The sequence below is a fragment of the Aethalodelphis obliquidens genome, unplaced genomic scaffold (genome assembly GCF_003676395.1).
Source record: "Aethalodelphis obliquidens isolate GAN/ISIS:26980383/991018 unplaced genomic scaffold, ASM367639v1 scaffold1, whole genome shotgun sequence".
In the NCBI taxonomy this organism is placed as follows: Eukaryota; Metazoa; Chordata; class Mammalia; order Artiodactyla; family Delphinidae; genus Aethalodelphis; species Aethalodelphis obliquidens.
The window spans coordinates 55,207,821-55,227,630 of record NW_020837945.1 but is presented as its reverse complement, the minus strand read 5'-3'; the positions used below and the strand labels follow the sequence as shown (position 1 = coordinate 55,227,630).

The window sequence follows — 19,810 nt, the reverse complement described above, 5'->3', positions numbered from 1 at the left end:
ACCAATATTAGCAGTTACAATTTTCCTCCTGCCAGTTAGCCAGATTTTATTTTACATTTAAGTATTAATAAAGTTAACATTTTTGTGGGTTATTGCCTATTTGTATTGTTTCTTTTTTGAATTTTTATTTCCATTGTTAGCCCATTTTTAAAATTGAGGTACGGGATTTTTCTTATTGATATCTAAGGGCTCTTAATATTAATATATTAAGCACTTGTACGTTTCCTCCCAGTCATTTAAGAAGGAATTGAAGGAGCTGGACAGATGGAGAAGAGGATGGAAAGGGGGAAGGGACCCAAACCTAAGGGGACATCCTTGCCTTTACCTCCTTCTTGAATCCCAACCTCATATTTCTAACTTTCTACTGCATATTCTACTGCTACCCTAAACTCTGCATGGCTAAAACTCAGTGTATCATCGCGTCCCCCAAGTGATGTCTTCCTGTTGACTTTTCTATTCATATTCACAGTACTGCTCTTCTCTCTGCTTCTTGGGTTAGAAACCTCTTGGTCATGTTTTTCAGTTTCTCTTTTTCCCTTTCCCGTTCTTAGTTTAGACTTTCAGCACTTTTGCACTCCAGTGTCCCACAGTGGGTTCGCTTTCTCTGTCATCTCACTCTCATCTATCTTGCATGCTTCCACAATATTAATCGTTCTGAAGCCTGAATCTTATTATGCCATTTCTCTGCTAACAGCCCTTTAACATATCCCCATTATTTAATTAATACCTTACAGTGGCATCAGATGTCTCCTGAGACCACAAATCACCCACATTTCTGTTTATCTCACTTCCTAACTTGTTGGTACTATCCACCGTCTTTGACCATCGCTGCACTGCCTGCCTCTGGGCCTTTAAGTCATGCTGTTCCCTGTCTCAGAAATGCTTGTTCTCCCATACTTGCCCATCAAAACCCTTCTCATCCTCCAAGGCTCAGATGAAATGCTGTTTCTTTCTTGAAGTCTTCTCTGGTCATGCAGTCCAGGAGGGATCTCTTTCTCTTTCAAACTTTCATGATACTCATGATTTGTCTCTTATAGGCAGTTGTTTTATTGACTTGCTATTTTTGCCTGTGTTTTATTTACTCTCATGGATTATAAACCCCTTGACAGCAAGGATTTTTGTCTTGTTTATCTATCTTCTTACTATAGCATCTAGCACCAGGCCTCGCACATAGCAAGTGCTCAGAAACTCAGTTCAATAAATTAAGGAAGTTTGAACAGCTCAGAAACCGTATTATAACCCTACATAAAAGACTAATTGAAGATCATTTTCAAAACGCTTTTCCACATTAGCCAGATTGTGGTTTGACAAAACTGGATTTTGTTTCTTTGTATCTGGTTATTTACAGATCAGATAGAACTGGGATAGAATTGTCACACTGGAAAGGATTGCCTCTTGTTTTTCTCTACCTCCTTACCTGTTTTCAGTTGCAGTCAGATTTTGTTCTCTCCATCTTCTAAATGTATTCACCAAACCTGTCTACGCTTCTCTAGAGAGTAGTTCTCAAACTTGGTTGCACATCAGAAAGCACCTGGGGAGCTTTGTAATTCCTGAAGCTCAGGCCTCACCCAGACCAAAGGAAACCAATCTCTGAGGGAGGATGCAAGCATAAGGATTTGTTTTCATAACTTGCCAGGTGACCCCAATGTACAGACAAGGTTGAGGACCCTCTGAGAAGGACTGTTCTCAGACCCTCATGTGTATCAGAATCACCCGGCAAACATGCTAAAAAATGGGCCCAGACCCTAACCTTCTTCAGTGAGCTGTCCTTTGTTCCTTTATGAGCTCCCCAGGCTATTCTAATCCACACCACCATTTGAGAACCCCCTCTAGCTAAACCTCTCCCAGGTAATATCATAAAACCTAAGTTAAAATTCATGGTTTTATTCACAACGTCCTAGAAAATGATGTTTATTGATAGGAATTTCATAAAGCCTCTTTGGGGAACACATCAGCTTACATGTTGAAAATATGTTTACAGATGATGCTGTCTTCATGATGGCATCTCCTAAATGTCAGGACATTTATTCATAGATTTAACTTTTAATGCAAATGAAGTTTTTTTTTTTTTTTGGAATATGATGACAACTATTATTTTCTGTAAAAAAAAAAAAGGAGAACATGAGATGTCTAATGTACACCTGTGGGATAAATCCACTACTCCTCTATCTGCATATCCTTGAGTGTCTCTGGAGTAGATGAGAAATAATTCTGTAATGTTGAAGGCTATTTCTGTTAGAGCTTAAGTTGGGATACTGTACAGAGAATTTTGGTTTCCTTTGTTCATGGATAAAAATAGACTCAAAGGACTGTCCTTAACACTGGGAAAAGGTTGTATGAGATTGAGACTATTGTTACCTATATTGTCCATCTGAATGCTTCCAATGCATAGAAAATCAAACTCCTGTCTTTTTTTTTCTGGACAGATATTGTGGAATTGTTCGTTTTTCACATTGTTGGTTACTATTCATCTCTGCTCAGATTCATCAGGCATGCTGCATTTCTCCCTTCCTTTGAAATATTTTCATTTTGGGTTAGATGCTCTTTAAAGTCTCTTCTGGTTCAAAAAGTCTATGATTCTGACCCATTGGCTTCTCAACTTGAAATAATCAGGCTTTTGTCTCCAAACATGGCACTCCTAGCAGGAATAACTCAGCATAGGATGAGCATATCTGCTTTACTTTTGATTTTTCCATTTATTTTCCCAAAAGGGCTTTGCATTTTGAAAGGTTTCATAGCAACTGAGTACCTAGACCATTATCATTGATATGGAGTAGGTGTAGAGCTTCTAGAAATGTATGTATAGTATACATTGATTTTATTTAACAAGTAAATCAAACATTTCAAGCTTTTCAAGCCTTTGAAAATTTTAAAGGCTGACAGAAAGGAAATGGATATTGTTAGTACAAATGACATACAGCTCTCTAAATGTGTTTTGTTTTTACTTCGTTCTCTATTTGTGGTTACTGCTCAGGAAATTTTGTACTTCTTAGTGAAGTAAGGAAAGACTGCATTTTCTTCTATATTAAGACATTAATTTTATGGAGTTACTACATCAGATATACTAGCATATCTCAGGATTCATTTAAAATGGAAGACAGCAGAGAGGTTCAATTGAGTAAAATATTTCTTTTGTCTGATAACTGAAAAAATGTGCAATTTCAAATGTGTTTATAACTTTTTGTCTGTGGCATTCTTTTGTGTTATTGCCATTTTTTAACACCTGGTGTGATACATGTCTATTTACTTTTCCTTCTGATAACACTTATTCTTCACTTCTTTCCTTAGAAGATAGAAGTGCTGTTTTATAAAAAGTACAATTGTATGGGTTGTAAGTATTCTTGTTAGGCAGCAGAGGGCACTATGGGGCAGAGATTTCACAGGAAAAGGAAAGGTTTCTGAAAGATACTGGGCAAGTGTTCTGGCTTCTGTTGATTGACAGCTGTCTTGAATTATCCAATGACATGGTCCAAGTTCCGGTTTCATTGAAAGGATCTACAAATGTATATGTAGAAGGGGAAAATAGGCAAATAACGAAAATGAGATTTTTCATGTCCTTCAGATAAATAGTTCTTTTCAGAAGAGGGCCAGTATCAAGAAAAAGATTCTTTTTAAAAATTGAGTTATAATTCCCGTATTATAAAATTTATCCTTTTAAGATGCACAGTTTAGTGAGTTTAAGCATATTCACAATGTTGTGTGACCATCACGCCTACTTAATTCCAGAACGTTTCATTACTCCAAAAAGAAATCCTGTACCCTAAAGTAGCTACTCTCCATTCCTTTCTCTCCTAGCCCCTGGCAACTACAAATCTACTTTCTGTCTCTATGGACTTGCCTATTCTGGACAGTTCATATAAATAAAATCGTACAATATATGGCCTTTGTGTCAGGATTCTTTCCCTTACTATAAAGTTTTCAAGCCTCATCCATGTTGTAGCATGCATCAGTACTTCATTCCATTTTACGACTAAAAAAGTTCCATTGTATTAATATACCACATTTTGTTTATCCAGTCATCAGCTGATGGACATTTGTGTTTTTTTCATGTTTTGGCCATAATGAATAATGCTACTGGGAACGTTTGTGTACAACGATTTTGTGTGAACATACTTTCTACTTCTCTTGGGTGTATACCTAAGAGTGGAATTTCTGGGTCCTATAGTAACTATGTTTAACTCTTGAGGAGCTGCCAAATGGTTTTCTATAGCAGCTGTACCATTTTATATTCTAGTAGCGTATGAAGGTTCCAACTTCTCCACTTCTTCACCAAAACTCGTTATTGTCTGTCTTTTTGATTATAGCTATTCTAGTGGGTGTGAAGTGGCAGTTCATTGTGGTTTTGATTTGCATTTCTAAGAAATAGAGGCTTTTAAACATTTAGGATTCATGCATTTATTCCCAAACTACAATCTACCTTGCTATATCATTCTAAACAAACCATCCTTCCATCTTTTGGATAGTCTATTGGGCTATAGTGGAATGAATTTTAATAGTGTTTTCCTTGCTCTCTCCCCCTCCCCACTTTCCTCCTTCTCTTTTTCTCTCTCCCTCCCTCCTTCCCTTCTTTTCCTTCCTTTCTTCTGACCAGATGCTGACAAAGCTGCTTTCCTCATGGGCGTTAACTCCTCTGAGCTGGTGAAGGGCTTGATCCATCCTAGAATCAAAATTGGTAATGAATATGTTACTAGAGGCCAAATTTAGAACAGGTAAGGTATTTCCAGAGCATTACGATTCTATGATCTTGTAGTAATTGTATACATTTTGTATTTGTGTATTTTTCAACTTCTGATGATGTCTGCAACAAGAACTTCTATAAAAAAGTGACTTTGGTAAGTATTCCAAATGTTTTCATCTGTGATGTACACCACAGTAAATGCTCTTGTGTTGAGTCTTTCTAGTCTGAAATATACCATTTTGACAGCTTTCCCTTAGGTAACAAGTCTCTTGGCAGATGCAGACAAGTCCTTTACTTGTTGTGATCAACATCTTTGTTGTCCAGCTAAGAAGTTTTTAAAGCTATTGGTTTCTGACATGAAGAAAATTGGCAAATTGACATCTATCACCTATTTGGAATATTGACTTTTTAGGCAATCAGACACATTCATTAAGAGTTTCAGAACATATGCTGAAGTTAGCATTTGATTTGAAGAAAGGGGAAAAATGAGACTAGAAGTGAGAGATGGAAGGTCATATAGGTTTTATTCAGTATTCAGGAGAATGTTTTAACTATAAAATAACAAGTGCTCTGAGGACTGCTGATCCTGAGGCTTTGCAATAAACAGTCCTAGAGCTGCCAGGTAATGAGACCATCTAAGTATGCTAGTGCATTTCAAAATAATAATTTACATCTGTTATGTGTTAGTCAGTATGAGGTAGGCCATGCTGCAGTAATACACACACAGTAAAATCTCAGTGACAATAAAGTAAGCATTTATTTCTTACTCATACCAAGTCCAATACAGATTGGACCACCTTCTTCAATTTTGTACTTAGGCAATCTGGAATGCAAGGCCTCCCATGTTGCTGCACAGGGGAAAAGATGATTTGTGAAGAAAGTGCACCCACTTTAAATGCTTGGGGCTAGAAGTGATATCACCTTTACTAATATTCTATTGGTGAGAATTAGTCGAATTCTCTCCTTAGCTACAAGGGGCTCAGAAATGTAGTCTTTCTGGAAAGAGAAGTGGTTTGATCACATATAATATATATAAAGCATTCAAATTATCTCCTTCCATTCCTACAACAATACTCAGAGTTAAGTAGGGCAGGGATACTTAACTTATGTTTTTTCCAGTTGAGGAAACCAAGGCTTAGGGAACATAAATAACATTCCAAAGGACATACAGCTAGTATTCAGGTGACGCTTAGACTGTCTTACTCTGTATACATCTTAAATCTGAAAATGAGATAGACAAATGTGGAAATTTGTGATAGAAGACAGTTATTCTGACTACAATAAACTCTCTTTCTTTTGGTTTATTAAGGCATCTGGTGTGACTATGTTATTTAAAACAGTTCAACAACTAATCAAAATCAATTTCCTAGTTCAGCTTACTCTATAAATCAATAATTCTTCCTCTACTGTAATACCAATTCTATGGGAATAATTTGCTTACATTTTTGTCCTCTGTGGTAATCAGAGTTCCTTGAGGCCATGGACTGTGTCTAATTCATCTTAATACCTCAGCATCTAGCACAGTGCCCTGCAAGCAGTAGGTGCTCCATAAATGGTTGGGTTTCTTTTTTTTTTGCATCTTTATTGGAGTATAATTGCTTTACAATGTTGTGTTAGTTTCTGCTGTATAACAAAGTGAATCAGCTATATGTATACATATATCTCCATATCCCCTCCCTCTTACACCTCTCTCACACCCTCTCTATCCCACCCTTCTAGGTGGTCACAAAGCACTGAGCTGATCTCCCTGTGCTATGCAGCTGCTTCCCACTAGCTATCTATTTTACATTTGGTAGTGTATATATGTCAATGCTACCCTATCACTTCGTCCCAGCTTCCCCTCCCAACCCCTGTGTCCTCAAGTCCATTCTCTGTGTCTGTGTATTTATTCCTGTCCTGCTCCTAGGTTCATCAGAACCATTTATTTTTTTTAGATTCCATATATATGTGTTAGCATACAGTATTTGTTTTTCTCTTTCTGACTTACTTCACTATATATGACAGATTCTAGATCCATCCACCTCACTACAAATAATGCAATTTTGTTTCTTTTTATGGCTGAGTAATATTCCATTGTATATATGTATCACATCTTCTTTATCCATTCATCTGTCGATGGACACTTAGGTTGCTTCCATGCCCTGGCTATTGTAAATAGTGCTGCAATGAACATTGGGGTACATGTCTCTTTTTGAATTATGGTTTTCTCAGGGTGCATGCCCAGTAGTGGGATTGCTGGATCATATGGTAATTCTATTTTTAGTTTTTTAAGGAACCTCCACACTGTTCTCCATGGTGGTTGTATCAATTTACATTCCCACCAACAGTGCAAGAAGGTTCTCTTTTCTCCACACCCCATCCAGCATTTATTGTTTGTAGATTTTTTGATGATGGCCGTTCAGACGGGTGTGAGATGATACCTCATTGTAGTTTTGATTTGCATTTCTCTAATGATTAGTGATGTTGAACATCCTTTCATGTGTTTGCTGGCCATATGTATATCTTTGGAGAAATGTCTATTTAGGTCTTCTGCCCATTTTTGGATTGTTTGTTTTTTTGATATTGAACTGCATGAGCTGCTTGTAAATTTTGGAGATTAATCCTTTGTCAGTTGCTTCATTTGCAAATATTTTCTGCCATTCTGAGGGTTGTCTTTTCGTCTTGTTTATGGTTTCCTTTGCTGTGCAAAAGCTTTTGAGTTTCATTAGGTCCCATTTTTTTATTTTTGTTTTTATTTCTATTTCTCTAGGAGTGGGTCAAAAACGATCTTGCTGTGATTTATGTCATAGAATGTTCTGTCTATGTTTTCCCCTAAGAGACAAACTTGATTTTAAAAACTGTTTAAATGGAACTTTTCAGTACTAATAGCTCTTGTTTTGAGGAAAATTTTATATTAATTTTAGCAATACTTTCACCTTCACTTGTTTCTCCTCCTGTGAATTTTAAGTAATATTATATTTAATACTTTTTTTTGGTGGGGGTGAACTATAGAGGATAGTTTTTTTCTTCTTCATCATTTTTTTTCTTTTCTTTTTTTTGGGTTATTTTATATTGTTATTTATTTATTTATTTATTTTTAACATCTTTATTGGGGTATAATTGCTTTACAATGGTGTGTTAGTTTCTGCTTTATAACAAAGTGAATCAGTTATACATATACATATGTTCCCATATCTCTTCCCTCTTGCATCTCCCTCCCTCCCACCCTCCCTATCCCACCCCTCCAGGCGGTCACAAAGTACCGAGCCGATATCCCTGTGCCATGCGGCTGCTTCCCACTAGCTATCTACCTTACGATTGTTAGTGAATATATGTCCATGCCTCTCTCTCGCCCTGTCACAGCTCACCCTTCCCCCTCCCCATATCCTCAAGTCTGTTCTCCAGTAGGTCTGTGTCTTTATTCCTGTCTTACCCCTAGGTTCTTCATGACATTTTTTTCCCCTTAAATTCCATATATATGTGTTAGCATATGGTATTTGTCTTTTTCTTTCTGACTTACTTCACTCTGTATGACAGACTTTAGGTCTATCCACCTCATTACAAATAGCTCAATTTCATTTCTTTTTATGGCTGAGTAATATTCCATTGTATATATGTCCCACATCTTCTTTATCCATTCATCCGATGATGGGCACTTAGGTTGTTTTCATCTCCGGGCTATTGTAAACAGAGCTGCAATGAACATTTTGGTACATGACTCTTTTTGTATTTTGGTTTTCTCAGGGTATATGCCCAGTAGTGGGATTGCTGGGTCATATGGTAGTTCTATTTGTAGTTTTTTTAAGGAACCTCCATACTGTTCTCCATAGTGGCTGAACCAATTCACATTCCCACCAGCAGTGCAAGAGTGTTCCCTTTTCTCCACACCCTCTCCAGCATTTATTGTTTCTAGATTTTTTGATGATGGCCATTCTGGGTGTGAGATGATATCTCATTGTAGTTTTGATTTGCATTTCTCTAATGATTAGTGATGTTGAACATCCTTTCATGTGTTTGTTGGCATTCTGTATATCTTCTTTGGAGAAATGTCTATTTAGGTCTTCTGCCCATTTTTGGATTGGGTTGTTTGTTTTTTTTGTTATTGGGCTGCATGAGCTGCTTGTACATTTTGGAGATTAATCCTTTGTCAGTTGCTTCATTTGCAAATATTTTCTCCCATTCTGAGGGTTGTCTTTTGGTCTTGTTTATGGTTTCCTTTGCTGTGCAAAAGCTTTGAAGTTTCAATAGGTCCCATTTTTTAATTTTTGTTTTTATTTCCATTTCTCTAGGAGGTTCTGATCTGGTCTTTATGATTTATTTCCTTCTGCTAACTTTGGGGTTTTTTTGTTCTGCTTTGTCTAATTGCTTTCGGTGTAAGGTTAGGTTGTTTATTTGAGATGTTTCTTGTTTCTTGAGGTGGGATTGTATTGCTATAAACTTCCCTTTAGAATTGCTTTTGCTGCATCCCATTGGTTTTGGGTCATCGTGTTTTCGTTGTCATTTGTTTCTAGGTATTTTTTGATTTCCTCTTTGATTTCTTCAGTCATCTCTTGGTTCTTTAGTAGCATGTTGTTTAGCCTCCATGTGTTTGTATTTTTTACAGATTTTTTCCTGTAAATGATATCTAGTCTTATAGCATTGTGGTCAGAAAATGTAGTTGATATGATTTCAATTTTCTTAACTTTACCAAGGCTTGATTTGTGACCCAAGATATGATCTATCCTGGAGAATGTTCCATGTGCACTTGAGAAGAAAGTGTATTCTGTTGTTTTTGGAGGGAATGTCCTATAAATATCAGTTAAGTCCATGTAGTCTAATGTGTCATTTAAAGCTTGTGTTTCCTTTTTTTTTTTCATTTTGGATCATCTGTCCATTGGTGAAAGTGGGGTGTAAAGTCCCCTATTATTATTGTGTTACTGTCAGTTTCCCCTTTTATGGCTGTTAGCATTTGCCTTTTATATTGAGGTGCTCCTTTGTTGGGTTCATAAATATTTACAATTGTTTTATCTTCTTCTTGGATTGATCCCTTGATAATTATGTGGTTTTCTTCTTTGTCTCTTGTTGTAGTCTTTATTTTAACATCTATTTTGTCTGATATGAGAACTGCTACTCCAGCTTTCTTTTGATTTCCATTTGCATAGAATATCTTTTTCCATCCCCTCACTTTCAGTCTGTGTGTGTCCCTAGGTCTGAAGTGGGTCTTTTGTAGACAGCATATATATGGGCCTTGTTTTTGTATCCTTTCAGCCAGTCTGTTTCTTTTCGTTGGAGCATTTAATCCATTTAATTTAAAGTAATTATTGATATGTATGTTCCTATTACCATTTCTTAATTGTTTCTGGTTTGTTTTTGTAGGTCTTTTTCTTCTCTTGTTTTCCCCCACCTATAGAAGTTCCTTTAGCATTTGTTGTAAAGCTGGTTTGGTGGTGCTGAGTTCTCTTAGCTTTTGCTTGTCTGTAAAGGTTTTAATTTCTCCGTCAAATCTGAATGAGATCCTTGCTATGTAGAGTAATCTTGGGTGTAGAGTTTTCCCTTTCATCACTTTAAATATGTCTTGCCATTCCTTTCTGGCTTGCAGAGTTTCTGCTTAAAGATCAGCTCTTAACCTTATAGGGATTCCCTTGTATGTTATTTGTTGCTTTTCCCTTCCTGCTTTAAATATTTTTTCTTTGTATTTAATTTTTGATAGTTTGATTAATATGTGTTTTGGCATGTTTCTCCTCGGATTTATCCTGTATGGACTCTCTGTGCTTCCTGGACTTGATTGACTATTTCCTTTCCCATGTTAGGGAAGTTTTCAAGTATAATCTCTTCAAATATTTTCTCAGACTTTTTATTTTTCTCTTCTTCTTCTAGGTCCCCTATAATTCAAAAGTTGGTACATTTAATATTGTCCCAGAAATCTCTGAGACTGTTGTCAGTTCTTTTCATTCTTTTCTCTTTATCTGCTCTGCAGCCGTTATTTCCAGTATTCTATCTTCCAGGTCATTGTCCATTCTTCTGCCTCAGTAATTCTTTTATTGATTCCTTCTAGAGTATTTTTAACTTCATTTATTGTGTTGTTCATCATTGTTTGTTTGCTCTTTAGTTCTTCTAGGTCCTTGTTAAACATTTATTCTATTTTCTCCATTCTATTTCCAAGATTTTGGATCATCTTTACTATCACTACTCTGAATCCTTTTTCAGGTAGACTGTCTATTTCTTCCTCATTTGTTTGGCCTGGTGGGTTTTTACCTTGCTTCTGCATCTGGTGCATATTTCTCTGTCTTTTCATTTTGTTTAACTCACTGTGTTTGCAGTCTCCTTTTTGCAGGCTGCAGGTTCGTAGTTCCTCTTATTTCTCTTGTCTGCCCCCAGTGGGTGAAGTTGTTTCAGTGGGTTGTGTAGGTTTCCTGGTGGGGGGGACTGGTTCCTGTCTTCTTTTGGGTGGGGCTGGATCTTGTCTCTTTTGTGGGCAGGGCCGCAGCTGGTGTGTTTTGGGGTGTCTTTGAACTTAATATGACTTTAGGCAGCCTGTGTGCTAATGAATGGAGCTGTGTTCCTCTCTTACTAGTTGTTTGGTGTGGGTTTTCCAGCACTGGAGCTTGTTGGCCATTGGGTGGAGCTCAGTCTTAATGTTGAGATGGAGATCTCTGAGAGAGCTCTCACCAATTTATATTATGTGGAGCTGGAAGGACTCTGAAGGTCTCTGGCAGCCCAGTGTCCTGGAATCAGCTCTCCCAACTTGGAGGCTCAGGCCCAACACCCGGCTGGAGCACCATAACCCTGCCAACTGCATGGCATGGAATAAAATGAAGAAAAAAAAAGTGAACAGACAGAACCCCAAAACAAATGGTAAAAGCAAAACTAAATGGACAAAATCACACAAAAAAACATACACACACACACACTCACAAAAAGAGAAAAAAAAAAAGGAAGAGAGAAACCAAACCAGTAAACAAACCCACCAATGAAAACAAGCACTAAAAACTAAGCTAAGATAAACATAAAACCAAAAACGAATCAAACGCAGTAAGAAAACCCCAAGGCTACAGTTGCTCCCAAATTCCATCGCCTCAATTTTGGGACATTTGTTGTCTATTCAGGTACTCCACAGATGTAGGGTTTATCAAGCTGATTGCGGGGATTTAATCTGCTGCTCTTGAGGCTGCACAGAGAAATTTCCCTTTCTCTACTTTGTTTGCACAGCTCCTGGGGTTCAGCTTTGGTTTTGGCCCCACCTCTGCATGTAGGCCGCTCTCAGTCATCTCTTCCCCACCCAGAGAGGAGGGTGTTAAAGCTGTGGCTGATTAGGACTCTCTTACTCCCTCAGGCTAGTTAGAGGGAGGAGTATGGTAGTCATAATTGGAATGCGGGGCATGCCTGCAGTGGCAGAGACCGGCATGATGTTGCAACAGCCTGAGGTGCACCATGTGTTCTTCCAGGGAAGGTGGCCCTAGATCATGGGACCCTGGCAGTGGCGGGCTGCACAGGCTTCTGGAGGGGTGTGGGTAGTGACCTGTGCTTGCACACAGGATTCTTGGTGGCAGTGGCGGCAGTAATAGAGGTCTTTGCCTGCCTCTGGGGTCCAAGATGTTAGCCATTGGTCATGCCTGTCTCTGGAGCTCACTTAGGCGGTGCTCTGCCATCTGTGGGCACATGGAGCAGGAAGCCTCTCTCCTCACACACCCCAAAACAATGGTCTCTTGACATTCCATCAGGTCCAGACTTTTTCTCGGACTCCCTCCTGGCTAGCTGTAGTGCACTAGCCCCCTTCAGGCTGTCTTCATGCAGCCAACCCCAGTCCACTCCCTAGGGTCTGACCTCTGAAGCTCAAGCCTCAGCTCCCAGCCCTCACCTGCCCCAGTGGGTGAGCAGACAACCATCTCAATCTGGTGAGTGCCAGTTGGCACTGATCCTCTGTGTGGGAACCTCTCTGCTTTGCCCTCTGCACCCCTGTTGCTGTGCTGTCTTCTGTGGCTCCAAAGCTTCCCACCCCCATCCATACCAGTGAAGGGACTTCCTAGTGTGTGGAAACTTTTCCTCCTTCACAGCTCCCTCCCAGAAGTTCAGGTCCTGTTCCTATTCTTTTATCTCTGTGTTTTCTTTTTTCTTTTGCCCTACCCAGATATGTGGGGATTTTCTTGCCTTTTGGGAAGTCTGAGGTCTTCTGCCAGCATTCAGTAGGCGTTCTGTAGGAGTTGTTCCACATGTAGATGTATTTTTGATGTATTTGTGGGGAGGAAGGTGACCTCCACGTCTTATTCCTCTGCTGTCTTCAAGGTCTGCCTATGTTTCTTTTTTGCAGAGGTGTATGTTAGCCATTCTGTACTTCCTATGTATTCTAGACAGCTCTGGCTTGATATTTCACCAAGCTGAAAATGACTTCTGGTTTGGGAACTTGACACACCATTGAGATCAAATTGAAATCGTTTTCCAGCATTACATCCCTGTACAGACTTTTCTGAGCAAGGTCCAACAGTTGGCACTCCTCCCTGCCAAAGTCTACAGTTACATCCTTGAAAGACACTGATCCCTGACTGTTCTTCACGGACATCAGAGACACCTCTTCACTCAGCCCCTGGAAGCTCCCTGTGCTCACCAGCCCCTCACCCATGCTCTTTCAAGACAGTGGCCATCTAATCACAGCCATAAATATTAAAATAAAATATTGAGCTGACGTTGAACCATACTCAGCAGGACAAGTAGCTAAGCTATTTCTTGGTAGTGAGGTTATAGGTGTTTGGCAGCTTCTTGCCTTTTAAGACATTCGCCACCACATGCCTGCATGACATGCTATGATTATAGAAGAGGACTTGCTCTGTGTAAAACTAATGAGCCCATAGGAGGACTGAAATCAAACCTTTGTCTCTTTAATATTGTGTTCTCAGGGACTGAGTTACTACCCCAGCCTCTACTATAATGGAATCAGTGAAGCAAGCTAATATATTATTATTCAACAGTAAAAGAAAAGAAACCCTCATCCTCCATCCTCTCCCTCCCTCCCCGACTCTCCCTCTTGCTCATGCACTCTCTCTATTTCTCTCTCTCTCTTCTTCCATCTCCTGGAGACAAAGCAAGAAAGCACACTGTAAGGCTTTTCTTTTCTTAGGAATTGTACTGACTTTATAGAGACAATTGTCATGGCTAAGAATAGAGATGTATATGCTGTTGATGACAATTGCAAAAGATGGCAAAAATTCTTGCAGTGTTAACACGCTATACAAAATTTAGTTCTAGCTCTAATGCTAACTAACTCTTGGACTTTGGTCAAATACTCCATCTCTCTGAGCACCCATGAAGAAGTTAAATTCTTCTGTGTGTCTTAGTGGTGGGGTGATTGGCATCTAAAGGGGATAATTCTTTGTGTATGAGCATGTCTACACATGGTAGGAGGCTTTGCATTCCTGCTCCAAGGTGCTAAATACCAGTAATACTCTCAGTCACTATAACAATGGAAAAATGCCCACCCTGTTTCCAAATGCCCCCCACCCTTAGGGGGAGGCACCATCCTGAGTTGAGAGACACTATACGTGATTACCAGGAAGTAAGGTTCTTCAGGCCTAGTATTTTATGATTCCAGAAGAGTTCTAACTGTGCTGATCAGGAATAAGTTATTTTACTTTAAAAAGATTAATAATGATCAAACAATAATAATAATAAGTAGCCATTGAATGTTCACTATGGGTGCTATGCTATGTGCTTTGTATGGATAGCTTATTTAATCTAACAGCAAGCCTGCAAAATTGATCTTATTTACATTTCCATTTTATAGTTAAAGACAGTGAACCTTAGAACGATTAACTGCTCAAGGCAACATGGGTAATAAATACTGGATTGAAGGTGAGGAAGTGATAAAAGTGGAAAAGGGATGGGAAAGGGGGAACTAATATTTATTGGATGCTAAGTGTCAAATGTTGTGCTATGTATATTTACATCCACTGTCTCATTGAACCTCTCCCAACAACCATGAGACAAGAATATTTTAATATTGTTATTTTACAGATGAGAAAGTGAGGGATCAAGGTGGTTAAAAATATGGCTATTTGACTCCACTTCTTTTCAGTTTTGTTTTTTTCTGTCATATACTCTCGAACCCCAAGTAATCAAAGTCTTCTGTGAGGTTATTTTGAAAAGAGCTCAGACATAGGTCCATTTAGTCCCTGAAAAGTGGGCATGTAGATTTTCCTGCCTCTGTCGTCCTTCATTGGACAGAAAGTGATGAAAATGATTAATTGGTGAGCAGTATATTGGATTATCAGTTTTATTAATTGATTCAGCACACATCATACCATCCATTTCTTCCTCTGCTACAACTTCAGGCTTTCTTCCTGTTTCTTTGCTACTCCCCACCCATGGCCAGTTTCTCTCCCACTCCTACTTCTCAAGTATTTAGGGAATTAAAAGGGAGTGAACAAGTTAGTCATGTTCTTTTTAACTTTCAAAGTGACTGCTATAGACAGAGAATGATTCCTCAGTGCTCTGGAGGATAAAAATCATTCCTGGTGCTTTATTTGTGCGGGTGTGCTCTTGACGCCAATAATAAAAAACTGTGATGCCATCGGCTTATGGATTACTGTGGAAATGACTCAAGATAACTGATCAGGGAGTGAGTGACTCATAACTAAATCACTACCAGACACAAACTGGCTCCTGCTGTGTTCACTCTCCTGGGCAGCTAAAGGATGGATGCAATAGACCTATTTTAAATGTTAAGTCGTTGGAGCACATTCTGCTTCCAGGCTTGGAGACTGTCCAGCTGAAAGTCACTCCTACTTGGAGTCCATCAGAAACCTGCTACTACAGCAGTGCCTTTGCATCACGGCAACAGGATCTGCATCTGTACAGCAGCAGCAGGCACAGAGGTTGGAGCTGTCCCTAGTAGGTTATGAGAGAGCTTTTGCCACACACCTCCAGGGAGGGGAAATGCAGCCTGAGTTTTATAGTAGGAGAATCTGAGTCAGAATGATGCACTAAATTGCCATTCTCCCTGCACAGAGTTGAGAACGGCCCTGGGAATTAATATAATAAAGAAGGTGGAAGCTGAGGCTGGAAAGAATCTTTAAGAGCATAATTCAGGTGAAGAGACTGCAGCCCAGGGAGGTTAGGTCACTTGCCAAAGGTTATACAATTTATTAGCAACAGCAGCAGAAGGACGAGGGCTGGGGATTCGAGATTCCTAACATACTCTACCAGTATTTTTCAAACTTTATGGTGTGTAGGAGTCAGAGGGGATTGTGTTAGAGTAAAAATTCTGGTTTATAGGTCTGGGATGGGGGGAGACCCTCAAGATGGTGGAGGATTAAGATGTGGAGATCACCTTCCTCTCCAAAATTACATCAGAAATACATCTACATGTGGAACAACTCCTACAGAACACCTAATGAACGCTGGCAGAAGACATCAGACTTTCCAAAAGCCATGTGGCTGACAGGGTCTTGGTTCCCCAGCTGGGTGTCAGGCTTGTGCCTCTGAGGTGGGAGAGCTGAGTTCAGGACATTGGTCCACCAGAGACCTCTCAGCTCCATGTAATATCAAATGGCGAAAGCTCTCCCAGAGATCTCCATCTCAACACTAAGACCTAGCTCCACTCAACAACCAGCAAGCTACAGTGCTGGACACCCTATGCAAAACAATGAGAAAGACAGGAACACAACCCCACCCCTTAGGAGAGAGGCTGCCTAAAATCATAAGGTCACAACCACCCTGAAACACACAGCCAGACGTGGTGCTGCCCACCAGAAAGACAAAATCTAGCCTCATCCACCAGAAGACAGGCACTAGTCCCCTCAACCAGGGAGCCTACACAACCCACTGAACAAACCTTAGCCACTGGGGGCAGACACCAAAAACAACTGGAACTATGAAACTGCAGCCTGTGAAAAGGAGACTGCAAACACAGTAAGTTAAGCAAAATGAGAAGACAGAGAAACACACAGGAGATAAAGGAGCAAGGTAAAAACCCACCAGACCAAACAAATGAAGAGGAAATAGGCAGTCTACCTGAAAAAGAATTCAGAGTAGTGATAGTAAAGATGATCCAAAATCTTGGAAATAGAATGGAGAAAAAACAAGAAACGTTTAACAAGGACTTAGAAGAACTACAGAGCAAACAAACAATGATGAACATTATTTGAATAAATGAAGTTAAAAATTCTCTAGAAAGAATCAATAGCAGAATAGCTGAGGCAGAAGAATGGATAAGTGACCAGGAAGATAAAATAGTGGAAATAATTACCGTAGAGCAGAATAAAGAAAAGGGAATGAAAAGAATTGAGGACAGTTTTGGACACCACTGTGACAACATTGAACACACCAACATTCGAATTATAGGGGTCCCAGAAGAAGAAGGGAAAAAGAAATATACTGAGAAAATGTTTGAAGAGATTATAGTTGAAAACTTCCCTAATATGGGAAAGGAAATAGTCAATCAAGTCCAGGAAGTGCAGAGAGTCCCATACAGGAGAAATCCAAGGAGAAACATGTCAAGACACATATTAATCAAACTACTGAAAATTAAATACAAAGAAAAAATATTAAAAGCAGCAAGGGAAAACAACAAATAACATACAAGAGAATCCCCATAAGGTTAACAGCTGATCTTAGAGCAGAAACTCTGCAAACCAAAAGGGAGTGGCAAGACATATTTAAAGTGGTGAAAGGGAAAAACTTATAACCAAGATTACTCTACCCAGCAAGGATCTCATTCAGATTTGATGGAGAAATTAAAACCTTTATAGACAAGCAAAGGCTAAGAGAATTCAGCACCACCAAAGCAGCTTTACAACAAATTCTAAAAGAACTTCTCTAGGCAGGAAACACAAGAGAAGGAAAAGACCTACAATAACAAACTCAAAACAATTAAGAAAATGGTAATAGGAACATACATATCGATAATTACCTTAAATGTCAATAGATTAAATGCTCCCACCAAAAGACATAGACTAGCTGAATGGATACAAAAACAAGATCCATACATAGGCTGTCTACACGAGACCCAATTCAGACCTAGGGACACATACAGACCAAAAGTGAGGGGATGGAAAAAGATATTCCATGCAAATGGAAATCAAAAGAAAGCTGGAGTAGCAATTCTCATATCAGACAAAATAGACTTTAACACAAAGACTATTACAAGAGACAAAGAAGGACACTAAATAATGATCAAGGGACCAATTGGAGAAGAAGATATAACAATTGTAAATATTTATGAACCCCAAATAGGAGCACCTCAATACATAAGGCAAATGCTAACAGCAATAAAAGGGGAAAATGACAGTAACACAGTCATAGTAGGGGACTTTATCACCCCACTTTCACCAATGGACAGATCATCCCAAATGAAAATAAATAAGGAAACACAAGCTTTAAATGACACATTAAACAAGATGGACTTAATTGATATTTATAGGACATTCCATCTAAAAACAACAGAATACACTTTCTTCTCAAGTGCTCATGGAACATTCTCCAGGATAGACCATATCTTGGGTCACAAATCAAGCCTTGGTAAACTTAAGAAAATTGAAATCATATCAAGTATCTTTTCTGACCACAACACTATGAGACCAGATATCAATTACAGGAAAAAATTGGTAAAAAATACAAACACATGGAAGCTAAACAATACACTACTTAATATCCAAGGGATCACTGAAGAAATCAAAGAGGAAATAAAAAAATACCTAAAAACAAATGACAATGAAACCATGTCGATCCAAAACCTGTGGGATGCAGCAAATGCAGTTCTAAGAGGGAAGTTTATTGCAATGCAGTCCTACCTTAAGCAACATGAGGCATCTTAAATAAACAACCTAAACTTACACCTAAAGCAATTAGAGAAAGAAGAACAAAAAAAAGTTAGCACAAGGAAAGAAATCATAAAGATCAGATCAGAAATAAATGAAAAAGGAAAGAAGAAAACAATAGCAAATATCAATAAAACTAAAAGCTGTTTCTTTGAGAAGATAAACAAAATTGATAAAACATTTGCCAGACTCATCAAGAAAAAAAGGGAGAAGACTCAAATCACTAGAATGAGAAATGAAAAACAAGAAGCATTAACTGACACTGCAGAAATACAAAGGATCATGAGACATTACTACAAGAAACTCTATGCCAATAAAATGGACAACCTGCAGAAATGGAAAAATTCATAGAAAAGCACAACATTCAAGATTGAACCAGGAAAAAATAGAAAATATAGACACCAATCACAAGGACTGAAATTGAGACTGTGATTAAAAATCTTCCAACAAACAAAAGCCCAGAGCCACGTGGCTTCACAGGCGAATTCTATCAAACATTTAGAGAAGAGCTAACACCTATCCTTCTCAAACTCTTCCAAAATATAGCAGAGGGAGGAACAAACCCCAAACTCATTCTACAAGGCCACCATCACCCTGATACCAAAACCACACAAAGATGTCACAAACAAGAAAACTACAGGCCAATATCACTGATGAACATAGATACAAAAATCCTCAACAAAATACTAGCAAAGAGAATCCAACAGCACATTAAAAGGATCATACACCATGATCAAGTGCAGTTTATCCCAGGAATGCAAGGATTCTTCAATATATGCAAATCAATCAGTGTGATAAACCACATTAAAAATTGAAGAATAAAAACCATATGATCATCTCAATAGATACAGAAAAAGCCTTCAACAAACTTCAACACCCATTTATGATAAAAATCCTCCAGAAACTAGGCAAAGAGGGAACTTGACTTACCTCAACATAATAAATGCCATATATGACAAACCCACAGCCAACATTATTCTCAATGGTGAAAAACTGAAACCATTTCCTCTAAGATCAGCAACAAGACAAGGTTGTCCATTCTCACCACTATCATTCAACATTGTTTTCGAAGCTTTAGCCACAGCAATCAGAGAAGAAAAAGAAACAGAAGGAATCCAAATTGGAAAAGAAGAAGTAAAGCTGTCACTGCTTGCAGATGACATGATACTATACATAGAGAATCCTAAAGATGCTACCAGAAAACTACTAGAGCTAATCAATGAATTTGGTAAAGTAGCAGGATACAAAATTAATGCACAGAAATTCTTGCATTCCTATACACTAATGATGAAAAATCTGAAAGAGAAATTAAGGAAACACTCCCATTTACCATTGCAAAAGAAATAATAAAATACCTAGGAATAAA

At 38.6% G+C, this 19,810-nt stretch overlaps 1 protein-coding gene across 1 annotated transcript in view; it reads left to right on the top strand.

The window, feature by feature from the left end:
- Positions 1–19,810, top strand: part of MYH15 (myosin heavy chain 15) — a 169,846-nt gene that overhangs the window by 36,625 nt on the left and 113,411 nt on the right. The window contains 2 exon segments of the mRNA XM_027118388.1: positions 4,592–4,693; positions 15,354–15,517. Coding sequence (XP_026974189.1) covers positions 4,592–4,693; positions 15,354–15,517 — 266 coding nt within the window.